General features: G+C 32.1%; 2 protein-coding genes and 1 long non-coding RNA gene across 10 annotated transcripts; 2 read left to right on the forward strand and 1 right to left on the reverse strand.

Annotated features, from left to right (window-relative positions):
* Positions 935–5,047, reverse strand: LOC109351819 (probable protein phosphatase 2C 52). 8 transcript variants are annotated; one of them, XM_019593449.1, is made up of 7 exons: positions 4,170–4,268; positions 4,014–4,119; positions 3,137–3,408; positions 2,681–3,031; positions 2,443–2,560; positions 2,124–2,347; positions 935–1,453 (listed from the first exon to the last, which is right to left on the reverse strand). In XM_019593449.1, exons 1-7 carry the CDS (start codon positions 4,209–4,211, stop codon positions 986–988), a joined length of 1,581 nt encoding a protein of 526 aa, XP_019448994.1. In that variant the 5' UTR covers positions 4,212–4,268; the 3' UTR covers positions 935–985. The 8 variants fall into 8 exon arrangements, with proteins under 8 accessions (XP_019448994.1, XP_019448995.1, XP_019449001.1 ...); XM_019593450.1 differs by lacking the exons at positions 4,014–4,119; positions 4,170–4,268 and adding an exon at positions 4,794–5,047 and having other exon boundaries at positions 3,137–3,643; XM_019593456.1 differs by lacking the exons at positions 4,014–4,119; positions 4,170–4,268 and adding an exon at positions 4,278–4,616.
* LOC109351820 lies at positions 1,460–2,037 on the forward strand. Its single transcript, XR_002108294.1, has 2 exons — positions 1,460–1,696; positions 1,799–2,037. It is a non-coding gene; the product is annotated as an uncharacterized LOC109351820 (long non-coding RNA).
* Positions 10,164–13,246, forward strand: LOC109352363. The gene is made up of 6 exons (XM_019594321.1): positions 10,164–10,455; positions 10,544–10,755; positions 11,424–11,646; positions 11,912–11,997; positions 12,201–12,292; positions 12,424–13,246. Exons 1-6 carry the CDS (start codon positions 10,360–10,362, stop codon positions 12,666–12,668), a joined length of 954 nt encoding a protein of 317 aa, XP_019449866.1. The 5' UTR covers positions 10,164–10,359; the 3' UTR covers positions 12,669–13,246.

Genomic DNA, 17,425 nt, shown 5'->3' on the forward strand with positions numbered 1-17,425 from the left:
CAGTTCACAGAGAAAAATGTGCAACTTTAAATTACAATGCTTGAATGTGACTTGGTAGAATGACTATTAAAATTTCAATATGAAGGAAGACTATGAAACCAAAAAATGCCCCATGGAATTACAATTTCATTACCAAAAATTTGGAAACAATTATCAAACAAATGGGCTGGATAGCACGCCTGTGCGAAACTAAAATGGCATGATTTAATGAAGTAAGAAATTATCATACATATAAATGTGACTTACTACAAATTTATGAAAATTATTGGACAAAACTCCTGGTAGGACTTGGCATGTGAATGTTGAATAGGTTAGTACTATAAAATAGAAAACTTGTATGTAATGTTACTTTTACGTTAGTAGATTCATTTTGCACCTTCAAACCAGCACTCTATTTTATGGCCTATATCATCACTGCTCATGATTCACTGCATGTACCTTCAAATCATTCATCTCTAAGCTTGCCTCAATAATTAGCTTACAGTAAACAATAATATATTATTAGCACTAGCTGGCAACATCAAATTTCATAGATGGGAGTCTTTGAATCCCTTAAAAAACATCACTTTCAACCAAGATTTGCTGGAATATCTTATAGACTCAGCACGAATGAATATCTCAATACATGTTGTAAGTTGAACGTCTTTAATGCCTTGCATCATGCTGAAAATCCATTAAGTTTTGTGACCTTTAATTAATTAAGCTCAATTTTATACATATAATATTTAAGGTTTAATTTATACAAGTAATTAGCAAACCAAAGAACATCAAAATAATACCACTTCCACGAAATTTTCATTTTCTTGAATTAAATGTGGGATGTGGATCTGCTGTGCCCAACCATGTCCCTAACTAATCACAATAAAACAAAATTATGAATATTTTTTTTTTTAATTGACTTGCCATAATATGATTGATTTGGGACAACAATTCCGTGATGTGCCATGTGTTACAATAAACAGTTCCCATCATTAAACCAACAAATTCAAGAGTTTGACCTTTCCTCAGAAAATCTAGGAAGTTGAACTAGTGAGTTCACACGGGTGACCCCTTCCAAACCTAGCCAGTTTTGATCATCAACGGATGATGCTCCAATTTCAACTTCAACATATAGTGCTCCATTAGTCTCATTCTCTTCTGAGGATCTCACAGTGCCGTTCCGATGCAAAGATGGCTCGGATTTTTGTCCCTCATCTGACTCAATTGGATTAACTCCTGAATGGTTGCTCTGGATGGTTGCAGAAGAAAAGCCTTGTTCATCATATTCAGATTCTGAGTCCATTTTCCCATCCAAGAATAGGCACACAACAGCACAGTCATCTATCTTTGAAGTAGGATATTTGAGTTTCCACTCCCGAGCAGCAGAATCTACCACAATCCTCGCTGCTGATGACCGCGTTGGTGCTGAAGATACTATCTCAACCACCTCTTCGTTGCTTAAAACATCCCACACCTGCACATAACACCAAGAGAATCTGTCATGCATTAAGGGAAATGAAAGTTTTCACAGCTAAGATTAAACTACAGAATGAGTATGGTTAGCATCAACAGCAGTAGAATAAAAGGAATAAGAAACTTGAAGTGTACTTTCCAACTTCTCTTTTGAGGAAGCTCCTAAGATAACACTTCTAAAATTTTATATCTTCAATTGAGTTCAAAAATCAAAAGTCTAGTTAAATAAACTGATATGCTGCTGGTTCACAAACAGTGGGCAAGTTACTGCTAGTATCTGTCTCAAATCAAGATAGTTAATAGCTTTGTTCTACTCAGTGGTTGATTTCTAGAAGCAATTTCTCAGTTTCATTAATACCACCATATATTTGATGTTATGTCATTATTCATTTTACTAATCCAAACATTTGCCTCCTTTGATAAGAAATTCTTATTTCATTATCATTGCTTGACCTGATATGATAATTTCTTCATCAATCACAACACATTAGTAACCAACATAAACTATTTCAAAATTAGTGATCCCATGTTAAAATTCCTTGTCAAACAGTTTTTCAACAAAAAAAGAAAATGTACCAGAAAAAAGAGGCAATTTAGAAACAAATTCTAAAAAAGCAACAACAAAAAATTGAACCAACAGATAAGTATATTATGAGATTGAAATTTCTTACCCCGTCTGAGGCTAGAACAATGAATTGATCTCTATTAGTAAGCAGCTGGTGAGAAAATTCAGGTATAGAAATCACACCATAGTCCTTCAAGCAGAAATCTCCAAATGCTCTAGCCATTGCTAATCCTGGTGCATCATCAAAAGGCAACCATACCCTGTGAACTTCTGGCTCATCTTGCAAAGCAAATACTCTACCCTTGCAGTGTTTAATTCTTTCTGCTTCACCTGTAAGGATTCACAACCAAAATGAAATAAGTCAACATCAAGCAAAAAGCATATATTGAACAGGCATAGGATAATTGATGATGCATAAGACACACTTGGCAAATCAGGCTTCAAATCAACTGTCAACTGAATTGCCACCATGGAGTCATTGCTGTCCTTGGATCCCATGATTGCTCGTGAATCCCCGATATTGCCCAGGAACAGATTTGAACCCTGGTAAGATAAGAAATTAAGAAAATGGAAAAGAAATGAGAAACAAGAGAGTAAGATAAGAAATTAAGAAAATGGAAAAGGAATGAGAAACAAGAGAGTAGATGCTGCTCTTTCTACTACCTGCTTCACTAAAGTTACAGCTGTGCTCCCACTACAGAAGCAGTCCAAATGAGGATGAGACCTGAGCTCTTTGTCCATATCCTTGTATGACTTCATGAAAGCTTCTCTCCATGTAGAACTCAGTTTATCCTTGGCAGAGCAATCCTTATCAGATTCTCTGGTATCAGGTTCTATGTTCTCTTTGAAGCATGCTTTACCTAATCCATTTCCATTTGATTTCAATTCAGACGAATGCAAAAATGATAGCAATTTTAATGGCAAGGTATCCCTCACTTTTTGTGCAACAAGATGACCATGTGGACCATGGCCATCAAATATACCACAAAAGATCATATCTTCAGACACGAAATCCTGTACAAATACATATCCAAATTAGGATGTTAATGTCTAAAAACTAACCAAGCCTCTCTTCAATCTCTATAAATCATGCATACATAACAAGATGAACATACTTACTTCCCATACAACCATAGCATCCTGGTTAATACCCTTGCGGCCCTGCTGCGTAAACATGCAGGAAGACTGGTTCTTTCCATTGGTGAACATTCTGCCGGGTATGGATGGTAAATGGTGTAGAGAAATAACATGATCAGAGAAGGTTCTCCTCGCTGCTCTCTTTTGCCCACAGCAACCAACTTCTAAGCAAGATGGAGAGACCTTTTCTCCATTGCTCCTGCTGCTACAAGTACTCCTGCTGCTTGTTGAGACACAACACCCCATTTCCTCAACTCCAGAATGCAGATATCCGGTGAAAATATATGGTAAAGTTCCTTAAATTTTACTGTAGATATCACATCGGTTGCCGAGGCTGCAAGTCTGGTCAACTGAGAAACAATTCTGAGTCCAAATATTCTGAGGTCAAACTATAAGCAACCTTAAGCCTCACAGTAGAAAAATGGGGTATTTCCTCCTTAGTCAAATGCAAAGTCTGCCAGGGGCTATTTTAATGGATGACGAGACCAGCTGAACACATAAAGATAGGTGAGTTTAATAGTTAATATGTGAAATCAGAAGAATCTAGCCAAGGCAACATGTAAAAATAAAAGGTTAAAAAAGGAGTAAAAAAAGCTTACCAAAACAAGCTATTTCAATAAAATAAATCCTAACATGAAATTTGTTCAATCTTTGACCACAAAGAATTATACATAATATGATGATTTAACCCAGAAGGTAAGCATTAAAAACCGAACCAAACAAGAACAAGAAAACAAAAATTATGTTTTGACATTGTCCAATATTCATGTTTCAAACAACATCAGACCCAAAGTTTATGCCTTTCCTTTTCAGTAAACATGGATCTCTATATATATTTATAGTTCAGATAAATACTCACGCTGCAACACCCCATGTATATTTTGAATTCGAGATCCTTGTAAGAGCATTGAAGAATTTATCTCTCTTAAATTTAAAAGAACCCCAATTTCTTTCTTCTTTTTTACAAGAAAGGAGACGAGAGGAAGAACGAGAACAAATGAAGATCATGATTTAAGGAGAAGAAGAAAATCTTTTTGGCCAGAAACATCAAAACCATCAAAAATTAGAAAGAAAATAAAAATTAATTGTAAGACAAGAAGATCAAAAAGTAGAATTAACATTCTTGAACTCACTGATCTGAATGAGATAGAATCTGAATGGGGATACACATGAACAAAAGCATATAGTTACAAAGTCTTATTTTCCTTTCACTTTTCTTCATTTACCTCGGCAAGGAGTGGATCAAAAGATTGGTAAATAGGCAATTCTTACTCTTGAAGAGAGAAAAGGGTATAAAGCACGAAAATCAGTACAAAATACAAAAAAAGAATGGTTTCCCACTACAGGAAAAAAACGAGGGGAAGAGATAAAGTGAAAACGCCAAAGAAGAAAAAGACGAACGAGATTATGAACTTGTCAGCAAAGAATCACTGAAATAACAAAAAAAAAAGAATATTGTAGAAGTAGATGAAGCAAATGTTACGTAATTATCAAAAGCCAAATAAATAAATAATAATAACAAAAAGCAGCAATAGTAACACAAACAGTGATTAGACCTTGTACCTATGAAAATGACAATAATTAATCACAACAATAATAGCAAATTAACAAGTACAACATAGAAGAACAAAAACCCTACCTAAGTATTAAAGGCTAACTTACACGGGACACGGTACCTGGTTTGGTAAAACAGTTAATTGATGAGATTTGTTAGTTGAGCATAACTAAAAAACCAAGAAAACAAAATTACGAGGAAGGAAAGAAACAGAACATGCATGTCCTCCAAAGGAAAGAGAGGAATTGACAAAGTGGGGAAACGGGAGAAGTACAAGATTCAGAGAATGAGGAAATTAAGGTTGGAGATGAGAGAGAGAGAGAGAGGGTTGAAGTATTAATAAGGAAAGGTGTAGTGTGGATGTGGTGCATTAATTGCAAAAGCAGTTTGGTGTATTCATTGCAAAAGCAGCGCCAAAACAAGAGTACAGGTCACCATGGCTCAAAGGAGTTAGGATGAATTTTAAAAATTAAAGCAGAAATATGCAATTTTCAATTATACATTTCTCTTTTGCTTATAATAAAAAGTGTAAAAATATATACTTGTATCTCCATTAATATAAATTCTTCCATCCCAGATTATATTAACACATTATATTTTTTCTTCTCCATTATTACTTCGACTTTAATTATCAGTAAACTGTTTAAAAGTAATAAAAAAATTAAGTCACATTTTTAATCTCAACTGTTCTTTTTATTTTATTTTGTATATAAATAGTATTGATCATTTTTAACTCTATAGTTTACTTATTTTTTTAATTATCAATCAATTTTATTTTTTAATTATTGTTTCCATCGAATATTAATTTGGTTAATGTGCATTGTTGAATTGCTATTATTGTGAGTCTTATTGTATTAATTTACTTTTTATTTACAAGTAATTTAACAATATATTTATACGGATAATAATTTCATCAACTGTTAAAGTTTAAGAGGTTATTAAAAATAAAAAATAGTTCATAACATATACTTGCACTATGCTACTATAGACATGTTTTGAAAATTAATACTGGAAATTAAAGTTAGTATTTATTAAATTATGCAAACAATATATTTGGAAGATAACATTCTCACTTTTCTTTCTTAAATGTTTGTTAAGACACTAAGAAGATAATTGTTTTATTAGTTTTTTTAGTATTACTAAGAATAGTCTCTCATTTTTTGTAAGGAGTTAATCTTTTTTGAGATTAAATAGCATAACTATTAAACATGCGAAGAAAGTATGATTCATACTCTAGAGAGGGATTCAAATGAGAATATATTTCATATAAAAATTGTGAGAATAATAAATATGGTCGTACAACAAATTATAGATTGTTATAATTAAAAGTTAGTTGTTGGTCACATAATTACTTAAAAAATTCATATGCATATATCTCTAAATTTTAATTATTCAAATAAAATTCATTGATATATATTAATTGTTCATATTTCTCACAACATCACATTGTTCTAGCCTGAAACACATATCATTGCCATGTACTCAAATGTGTGATTCTTTACTAATATAAATATCATATACACTCAGATTATTTATTTCACGTTTCAAAAATGTGCTTTTAATTTATATAAAATGTGATTTTAGTAATATAATATAAGAAATATGGAAATGATTTAATATGAGAATATGTTATGAGAAAGTTAATTTGATATTTATGCACAATCCAATTTAATTCATAATTCATAAATAATATCAAATTGGATTGTGCATAATCCAATTTTGTTAAATCTTTTGTTAAATAATATCAAATTTATGAGATAATATCAAATAATATCAAATTTTGTTAAATCTTTGATATTTATGCACAATCCAATTTAATATGAGAAAGTTGAAGCCAGATAATTCATAATTGCACGGGGTACACCAAATCAATCCCAAGGAGTATAGGCATTTCTCTAGTTGTATATCCTACTATTTATTGAAATATCGTTATAAGTATATGTCCTTTTTAAAACTGAAATTAAATGTTAATTCATTGCCTATTTTGAACAATAAATTATAACTTTCTTTTTAGATAAAAAATGAGGGTCTCATAAATTTTATTTATTGTTATTTCCTTTATTGATACGCTCTCAATTAAATGGATAAATTTGTTTGATTTTTTCCAAATAATTATAAAATAAAAAATGTTATTCATACTCTCCCATATGAATAACTTTTGTTTGGTTAAATACTCCTAAAGATGATTTATATTACAATAGCAATAAATGAAGAAAAAAAACTAAAAGCTAAAATCAAGTTAGAAAGTCGAAAATCGAACAAAATTTCAACTTCTTCACTTAAGTGAAGAATATAGAATTATGCGGTGAATGAATTTGAAGGGAGAATGACATTGAGTTGCATATGTAAAACTTTTTGCATGTTAGTCGACATTTTAGTTGTTAAATAGGTTTTCAGTCTCTATAATAAATGTTGTTACAAGTTTTCATATTTTTTGTTAGTCCGTAGTCTCTATAATAAACTTTTTGGTTTTAGTATTTGTATGATGATATTGTGTTAGGTGTTAGCATTATAATTGGTCATAATATCAATTAGTATTAGTTGTAGATCAACTACACAAAGACAAATGATGCAAATTGATATGAATGATCAAAAATGTATATCAATTTAATGACATGAGTGTAATTAGGAGTACAAAAATATTAACTTTGAGAGTAATTTTATATAGAAATATTTTTCAGGACGTGCACGTGTACACCTTATAATACAAGTGGCTCCACCACGTGTTACATATGGGTACTAGCTATATCTTCAATAGAGATTAAAATCAAAGTTTTCAAATATATAAAGATCAAAACAAAAAATATATTTCACAGATTAAAACTAAAATTATGTATATTTTCAATAAATAAAAATATATTTAATCCTACTGTTATCTTAACACCTTACTAATTACATAAAATCAAAAAGGACAAAAATACAGTTAGGGGGGGATTTTCTTTTAATATTTCCTAATTAATTTTTTTTTAGTTTTTGTTATATACTAATGAATAGTGGATATAAATCTGTATTATGACAAATGCATATATAGTAAACTTTTGTTTTGTTTTGTTAATGTTACCTAACTAAGACAGTTTAAACATTTGCTGCCAATTCGCTTCACCAGATATCCTAACTTCTAATTTGATTTTGACCCTTAGGCTAGCTTTTACTAATAATGCAAATATAGAAAACAAAAGTATTATAATGAGATTAAATGTTCAACTATATTCAGTTAACACCAAAATGATGAAAGAAATTAGAAGGAAAATCAGCAAGAAATCAAGCGTTTGTTTGGCCCAAAATGACAAAATTAGTTGGTAATTTTAATACTGAAATGTGAGGTGAGTTGATGATCTTCTATGGTGTACTTTTCTTCTGTGCCTTGGGGCTGCTGTTGGATGATACAATTTAACAAAATCATGCCTCATTTAATAAAATTGTGAAACACATAATAAAAAATAAGACATAATTTTAATTCTGTTTTTCATAACTTAATTTTTTTAAATAGTTATCATAATTTTATTAAATGGAAAGAGAATTAAGGACAGAGTTAAAGACACACTGAAAAGATGTGATCTCTATTCGATACAATTAAGATTTTATAGAAATGCAAGCAAAATACCGCCTAAGATTACCTGCAACAAGTACCTGAACTCTTGTACAATGTATGGCTGCTTTCTTATGCTTAAACATGAAAATTCTTTTCCCACGACTTCTTTCTTTACTACCATATTGCAAAGTTATAATAGAGCTGCCAAGTATCAAACATGGTGATGATTGAGGTAATAGTGATAGTCTCATGTTGAAAATTGAGGATCATAGGATGGTATGAGAAATGTGAGCATGATCCGATCCTACCTGCTCACTCGGCACGGCCTGATTATGATTGAGTTCAAATAGAGTCGAGTCTGATCAAGTCTAGGGCCGAGTTCGGGTTCAAAAAATAGACTCAGTCAATATTCAGGGTCGTGACCCGACCTCTCCCGTCCTAGGGTCACTCGCTCATCATGTCTGTATGTGTTTCTACTCAAATGTGTATAGTAATAATACCATTTTGGTCGAAAGTATCATTTATTCTTTAATTTTTCATAATATATACATGATTAATAATATATCATTTTATATATGAAACTACATATTCATAATAATAAATAATATAGAGAAGTCTTTATCTAAAATGAGTATGCATTATATTTAATTCGGTCTAGGGTCGGGTCGAGTTTAAGGCTGACTCGATCGCTATTTAGGGTTGGGTTAGCTTTGGGTATATGGCCGAGTCCGAGTTCAAAAAAGTGACTCGACCAATATTTAGAGCCGGATAAGGACAAGCTTTAACCCGTCTCATGCTCACCCCTACTTGAGATGATTGCAAAAATAACAATAACAATAATTGTGGTATTGACCAATGCATGATAAGAGTGATACACACTTTTCAAAAAAAAATAAATATAAATATAAATGAATGATATATTAAGTATATATAAATTTTTAAACCAATAATACATATATATTACACTCGTAATATAATAATATTTATCATGTGTAAAACATATAAAAAATATTAAGGCTTTGATGGATTGAATTGTTGTGTTATTATTAGTGTATATGAGAAAGAAGTTGTTGATATTACCAAAACTTCATTTAATAATCTTTATGCATCATAACAAAACTAATCACAGTTGTATCTATTGGATAACCTCGTTGTATAACAAACAAAATACCATCAAAAGCAACTACTTCAAAGACTAATATAAAAGAAAAGGAGAACGATATTCCTACATTTTTATACTTCATCTTTCCTTTTATCTATCTCTACATTTTCTTTATACTGCATTTCTTTTATATTACCTACACTCAAAAAGTTATATAGGAGAATTTTTTATTTCTCTTTATTCTTTATCACCATGGATCACAACTACTCTTTATCTTTCTATTTCTCTTTATTACCTGATCCTAAAAAGTTGTGCGGAAGAATCATTTTCATAAAAGAAAATATCCAAACTAAACTTTATGAAACTATTCTTTTAGCTAGCTGAGACACATGAAAATCAGAAAATATCATTTTCATAAGAATCATATGTATTTCTTTTGCATTACGGCAATAGTTAATCCAACACTTTCCCTAATATTTATACTTGAATGTCTCTTAACTTTCATTTCATCATAAACACCATGTCCTTGTAACGCTTTACATTAGTTTTTTCTGTTCAAATACAGGAAAAAAATCTTCATTTTCTCGTACGTGTCTGGTTTATCAAGGTTTAAGGTTATAGCTTATAGCGTGAACGTGTTATACTTAGAAGTGCTTTATCTTAAATGTTGAACAAAGCAGGGTAGGCTTGAGTTTTCTTTAAGACTTGTTTGGCTTGAATTGTAAAAGAGAGAAACTTGTTATTGTGTTTACGTGTAATGTGTTGAATTTACAACATTGTTTGTGAAGTCACTGTCTGTGAATTCATACATACAGAAAGATTGGTGTTTCAAGAGATCAAAAGGACAGCTAGATTGAGATTTTTGCGGGGAAAATATTCGTTGTCTTAAAGGTCAAAATTTTCAAGTCTTTGTTTTCGGAGGGTCATTTGCATTTCAATTCTCTTTCAAATAACACAATTTCTCTCTCTTCCTTCATTTGGGTTATCTTTTTTCTCTCTTGTTCTAAAGCAAAGCTATGATTTTTGATAAAGGGTCAATGCATTCTAAGTCTAACCTTGATTGCCTCCTACGTTCTACCACCCCTGTGGTACAATCCCAGTTTCTACAAAAGGTGTTTTTTTTTCCTGTTTTTATTTCTCATATATATGATCATAGAATGACTGGTTTTGACTTTGTGTGTTTTGCTTTTTTGTTGGCAGCATGAGATTAAAAACCTGAATCGTTTGTGGCACCCTTGGGAGAGAGAAAAGGTTGAGTATTTCACCTTGAGTGATCTTTGGAATTGCTTTGATGAGTTGAGTGCTTATGGAGCTGGAGTTCCAATCACTTTGGCAAATGGAGAAATGGTTGTGCAATACTATGTGCCTTACCTCTCTGCAATTCAAATATGCACCAGCAATACCAGTTTCAGGTAAATATATGTTCATATGAAGATCATCAATGTGGGGTTGCTCAATTTTTCTAATTTTATCAAAATCAAGAATTTTTGTTTCAAGATGTTCCATTGTTTTTACCAACAAGGCGCTGGTCTAGTGGTTCGATTTCTGTGAGCAACAATTGTTTGGAGTGACAGTAACGAACCGTGAAAAATATTAGTTCCTTACACAAAAAGTAAAAAGATACACATGGTAGTACCAAAAAAACTTCAAAAGCTTTTGTTTCCATTGCTGTCCCCAATATATATCATAAAGCATAACCATACACTTTTTTCGGTCTGATACTCTTGTTATCTGCAAAGTCACATTGTACCTGGTTAATTTGAGTTGAGAAGTGAGAAGTCCCATCAATGGAGCAATGTTCTCCCCATGATTATATTTTCCCTTCACATGAACTTTATGTGACCACAAATTTTGCATCATATGCCTTTTTTTGTGTTGAAATGATACGTTATGACCAAACGCACCAACTATTTGGTGCTAATGTTCTTATGGTCGAAGATTCCTTATGCTTATGATTTTTGTTGTTTTTGTTTTTGGGAGTAATTTGGTAAACTATGTTGTGCATGATTATCCGCTTCATTGCTAGGATTTCAATATTTGATGCTGCAACTTCATGCTTAAATTTGAATGAGCATTTCAGGGAAGAGGCCGAGTCGGGTGACTTTGAAACAAGGGATTCTTACAGTGATTGTTTCAGCGATGATAGCGAGTGCGATAAGGCATGGAAGTGGGATGGAACTTCATCAGAAGAAGGAGGATTTGAGCAAGATTGCCTCTGGCATTTGAATAACCGGTTGGGTCACATCTATTTTCAGTATTTTGAAAGATCAACTCCATACGGAAGAGTTCCTCTGATGGATAAGGTTAGGCCTTGTTTTATTCTTGTTTGTCAAATCTTACTTACTTAGGCATATGAATAGGAATAGCATCTTTCAGAGGCGTATTTTGAACACCAATGTTTTCATGATAGGCATATATAATACATAAAGGATAAATTGTGACTTTTGAGTTTTTGACCTATGATTGTGAAATTAGAGACATGACTAAAATATACCTTTCTTGCATAACCAGTAATGTAAAGAAGTATATAGATTCCATTGTTTTGACCAATTGTTTCCTCACTTTCAGATTACTGAGTTAGCAGAGAAATACCCAGGATTGATGTCATTAAAAAGTGTAGATCTTTCACCAGCAAGTTGGATGGCAGTAGCTTGGTAATTAAGTTTCACTCTCTTCTTGTCGAGCTATACCGAATTTTTGAACATATTCTGTCTTCTACAAAAGATCCAGTCTTGATGGTTTAATACATTTGGAATTTGATCCCAACAAAAATACTTGATACAAGGCTTTCTAGTTAGTATGAGCATTTATCATGATAAATTGATAATAAATACTAACTCATGGTTACTGTTTTCAGGTACCCAATATATCATATCCCTATGGGAAGAACAATTAAGGACCTTTCTACATGCTTCCTCACTTATCACACACTTTCATCATCATTCCAAGGTATTCCTTATCCATGTTTCACTCCTATAATTATGTACAACTACTTTGCTTTTTTCACTCCAAAGAAACTGTAATTTGGCTTTGTAAAAAAGAATATCCACTGAATGGAACTTTTGGTCATGTTTGTATAGATATGGAGCTTGATGATGATCATACTGAGGGAGCACACGTGAAGAGAAAGGAAGGTGAAGGCATTTCACTGCCACCATTTGGTTTGGCCACGTACAAGATGGAAGGAAATGTGTGGGTCTCAGGAAATTATGGTAGGGACCATGAAAGGCTGGTATCACTTTTGAGTGTGGCTGATTCATGGTTGAAGCAACTAAGGGTTCAGCATCATGACTTTAATCACTTTATGGGTATTAGGCATGGCTGAAAGGACCAAGCCACTCTACTTTACAAGTTGACCACTAAAGTTTAATCCTTTGTGGATATTTGGTTGTTTGAGCCTTTGCTTGGACCATTGATTGCACTTTTTTTTCTTTTCTTCAGTATGAGGACCTAAAAGATTTGTCCTCTTAGAGTGTGTTAGGATCAATAATGATATTTTCGCATAACTTTTTCAACTCAACTTTACACATATTTTATGATCATTGATTAAATATAACAACCTTATGTTTGAAATTTTTTATCAATGGTTATAAAGTAATCATGTGTTAAAGTTGATAGTTAAAAAAAAGTGAGATAATCATTTTCCTGTTAGGAGCAGCCCTTGTGAGATTCCAAAAAAAGGATTAAGTGATGAAAATTGACCCATTGGTATGTAGAGAAAGGTAAATGAGGATGTCACAGAGACTGAGGTGTGAAACCAAATAAAGCTTTGATCTTGAATTACTGTATCACTACTTCTTATTGGCCATGATGGTTAATGGGTGGGATGAGAGATGTAAAATTTTCTGTAAGTACTGGTTGTTGCTTTTGGAAATAAATAAGCATGCCTTAGCACCATTGACATCCACTATCAGTGTTTTGTTATGCACTCGTGTGATTAAAAAAATAATAATGCAATCTAAGGGGTAATGTATTCATATAAATTAATAAATAGGAGCTACTTGCCATGCATAGTATATGTCTAGTTTACTTCAGTGTGGACCCATTCTGATAGATATAACAAAAGCATATAGCACATGAATTAGCTTAACCCTTTGGAAAAATATAATTTGAATATTCCTGTCCGACTTTTACATGTAAAAAAAACATGGATGGTAAGAAATATAAGAAATTAAGCAGATATATACTCTATGGTGTTATGTTGTTTACTAATAATTATTTCCTTCCAATTTCTTGATATTCTTTTATTGTGTATCACAATTTAAAATTTGAATCGCCAAATTCCTATATTCTTTCATCAACCCACTTACTTTCTTGTGAGTACATGAAATTTACCCTTCACTTAATCACTGTGTTTATTATTTTCATTAATTTGTATCTATATTTGATTTTTCGATTCATACCTTAGACTGATGAACTAGCTTCTTTACATTCATTCATTATGCAAGTATGAAAATCTTTGTTTACTTTTATAACATGAAGGCAGCCATGCAACAACCTTTGCTTCTAGAGTTCTAGTCAACAATCTAGCATTAAGATTATCAATCATTGATCATTATCGTAAAAATACAACAAAATTTTACGTTGGACTCCAATCTGTTTAACATAATGTTCACATTTTATCTGAACTTACGACATACTATGCATAAATCAAACTCACATTAACAACTTTTGCAAGAGATGCAACACAATGACTTTCTAGGAAGTCGCCCATTTTAATAATGTTCTCGCCCAAGCATACTTGATTCTAGAATTATGATAGAATTCAATACATTAAGTTAGTACGATCCTACCTTCCAATAAATCTAAAACATAAACATTGCTAATTCGGTCTCAAAACATAGTAAACATTGCTAATTCAGTCTCACTTTTTTTATTTCATTCCTTTTTACCCTCTTCTATAGCTATTTTGTTTTATTTGCTTTATTTTATAACATACTATTACCACAACTTTATCTTATTAGAAATAGATTAATCAGCTTAGTGAGAAGAGTGAAGATGCATGGCTTAATCTTGGGTAGTTGAAAAAACCACATGATGATTAGAAAAGTCAACAAATTGTTATTAGGCTCAGAATGGATTTTAAGCTCTCTTCTCCAAATACCACCTTTATCATCATCAGCATTGCTAACCCCTGTAAAAAAAACAGCATTATTTAATCAAAAAGATTTACACCCTGCCCCACAGTAGCACCTTCACTAGTTTTCTTTTCTTAATACACTATACACACGTGAAGCACTCTAAAACTATATTTGCCTTACTTGCTTCTTTTTTCAGACTTGCTTGCAGGCTTTCATCATATTTATTACCTATTTATACTAATTACATGTGAATTGATGGAAGCTCTTACAGCTTCTACTTTATCGGCAAAACTTTATCCATGCACCTCTTTAAAACTAAACTAATTCTACAGCATGCAATAAAATTTTCAACACTACTTTTTGGCACCTCTACAAATAATCATTGATGCTTCAATAACCCCATCAAAGTCCCTCCTCTCGTTTTATTATCCATGAAACCTTTTGAATGATCATCAGCAGTTGAATTCTCTTTCTCAGCTGTTGTAAATAAGTCCTGGAGATAATCAGACACATCACATACCATTTGGCATGATAGCATTCCATACATTTGGGTCAGAGATAATACAAAATAACAACAATCCGGTTAAAACCAAAGATAAGTGACTTCAATTAAATCAATAAATGAAAAGGAGTCTGGATATAATAAAAAGTAAAAGTGATACAAATACCTTATTAGGTAGTAGCTCTCGTTTAGACATAAAACATTACCAATTTGTACTAAGAACCTGAAAAGCGTGAAGGGCATGCTTTGGCACTGAAGGATATGAAATAGCCTCAAGGACACAAGATTTGGCCTCTGGCTCAAAACTAGTCAAAGGCGGAATAAAGACTTGACTACCAGGAGATGAACCCTCACATTGAGAAGAATCAGAGGAAATAGGAATGCTATGTTTTGAAAAAATGATAAATATCATATAATAGATAATTGAACATCTTTTCTGAAAGATAAAATTGTTAGATGAAAGCACATGAACGATTTTATGTCTTCAATGATATAAGTGTTCATGTGAACAAATGTCCTCCACCAGAAGAAAAAATATGGTATGGTATTAAAAATTAAGATATATAAAACATACTGATGTACCACACTATTTCCCTCCTGTCCTTCATCACATATTGCTAGATTGAACCAATGGAGAATGGATGAGTGAATTTGCAATACACACCAAAAGCAATACCTTTAATATAGTCCAAATTTACTGAGATACTAATTCTGTCTAGAAACAAAGAAAAAGTTGGAAGACTTTAAAAGAAGAATAGTGAGGGAAGATATTTTTCCGAGTAAAAAGCCAGATTTGAAATTAACTTAAAAGTATCACGCATAATTTTACTACAAAGTGCATCCTCAAAGCCAGACTTTGAAATGAACTTAATGTATACATGTATTCATTACAAAGTGCATCCTCAAAGCCAGAACTCATACTGTCATGGCATTTTGTGTGATAAAGGCTCAAACATACCATTCTAAATGATGTACATTTTGAATACAGAACTGCAATTTGCATTTTGGATCATCCAGGCATAATCCATATCATATATCCAGCATGCCATACAACAATTGTATTTAGGGACATCATGACCACAAACATACCATACCAATATATAATATGAATAAAAAAATTAATACCATAATTACATTTGAGGCACCAAACAATCCCATTTAAGATTATGAATAGAGAATGCAGAAATCATAAAGGGTAATATTCAGATTTCAAACTATAGGCAAGTAGGGTCATCTGATTTCAGATTAGATTTAGTTCTCACAACCAAAATCAAAGTCCAGGTCTGTAACTTTGTATAGCCAATTAATTAAATTTGAATTCATCAAGACTGAAAACAATATATAAATCAGGATAGACAGATGATACATGTCAGTTTGCTGGAAAAGAAATTTCCAGCAGCCACCCAAAAAAATCCAACAACAACATGCTATTTCTGTAGCAAAAAAACAGTTTCTGGGACAGAGTTTGAACCGTTACAAAAATCGAAGTGAAGCAACATCAAGTCATTCATGTAGCAAAAAATGGGTTTTGGGACAGATGATACATGTCACTTCTGATATATAATATAAAGAAATCGAAGTCTCTCTTTATTTATCATTCCACTAGAGTTTTAACGGTTGCAAAAATCAAGTGAAGCAACCTTGTCAACTAAACCAACAACATCATTTACGGGAAGAAAAAACAAAGAACTTCCAAACAACATCATAGTTTACGGAAATTGCCTCAACATGCTTTCAGAGTTTTGGAATCGAATTTGTTAGCTTATGAAAGGTGCCACTTTCCTTAAATCAATTATACAGAAATTCAATCAATAAAAGAGAGAGATGTCCCTGAAGCTCGATGATAACGACTTACCTGCAAGAGAACACAACAGTCTTGAAAGGAATCTCAAGTTGCTATGGGTAAGTCTTTTCCTGGTCATTGATCTTCTCGACATCTCTAGTGACTTGGAAATTATCACAATTATGAAAGGCAGATTAAAGGAGAACTCTGATAGAGTATGACAATGTGTCTTTTACATGCATAGGAAGTTGTTAGCATCAGCAAAATTATCTCAAAGAAGAGTGCACTATTCTGAAGAAGGATGGAGTGGTCCACTTTGTCAATCAGATAATATCAGAATGAAATTACAAATATTACATATTTTAACCAAGATTCAGTTAACATTTAATAAATAAAACGATTTAACTTTAAATCAAGAAAAAAGCAAAACAAAATGGAGCCAAGCCAAGTTAGCTACTTATCAATTTTTGGATCTTCCAGCATTTTTAGACTATAGAATCTCCCAAAATCACCACCATTGGGCTTGGGGAGAATAGTCAAGTTTGTCTGGAGTGGATTTTCATTAGGTAGAATGGTAATTTCATATCATCAAATTTAGCATGAGATATTAGGAACTTGACTAAATTTGGTAGGAGATATTAGAATGATATTAGTAAAGTCATATCATCAAATTACAATTTTATACAAAGTCAATGCAATTAGATAGCTCAAAATAC

This window comes from Lupinus angustifolius, chromosome LG07, assembly GCF_001865875.1.
Source record: "Lupinus angustifolius cultivar Tanjil chromosome LG07, LupAngTanjil_v1.0, whole genome shotgun sequence".
Taxonomy (NCBI): domain Eukaryota; kingdom Viridiplantae; phylum Streptophyta; class Magnoliopsida; order Fabales; family Fabaceae; genus Lupinus; species Lupinus angustifolius.

Coding starts and splice junctions, on each gene's coding strand:
- LOC109351819 (XM_019593449.1), bottom strand. CDS start 4,211: ATGGTTTTGATGTTTCTGGCCAAAAAGATTTTCTTCTTCTCC. Junction 3,032..3,136: donor ATGCTATGGTTGTATGGGAA/GTAAGTATGTTC, acceptor GTATTTGTACAG/GATTTCGTGTCTGAAGATAT. Junction 2,348..2,442: donor TTTGAAGCCTGATTTGCCAA/GTGTGTCTTATG, acceptor GAATCCTTACAG/GTGAAGCAGAAAGAATTAAA.
- LOC109352363 (XM_019594321.1), top strand. CDS start 10,360: ATGATTTTTGATAAAGGGTCAATGCATTCTAAGTCTAACCTTGATTGC. Junction 10,456..10,543: donor AATCCCAGTTTCTACAAAAG/GTGTTTTTTTTT, acceptor TTTTGTTGGCAG/CATGAGATTAAAAACCTGAA. Junction 12,293..12,423: donor ACTTTCATCATCATTCCAAG/GTATTCCTTATC, acceptor ATGTTTGTATAG/ATATGGAGCTTGATGATGAT.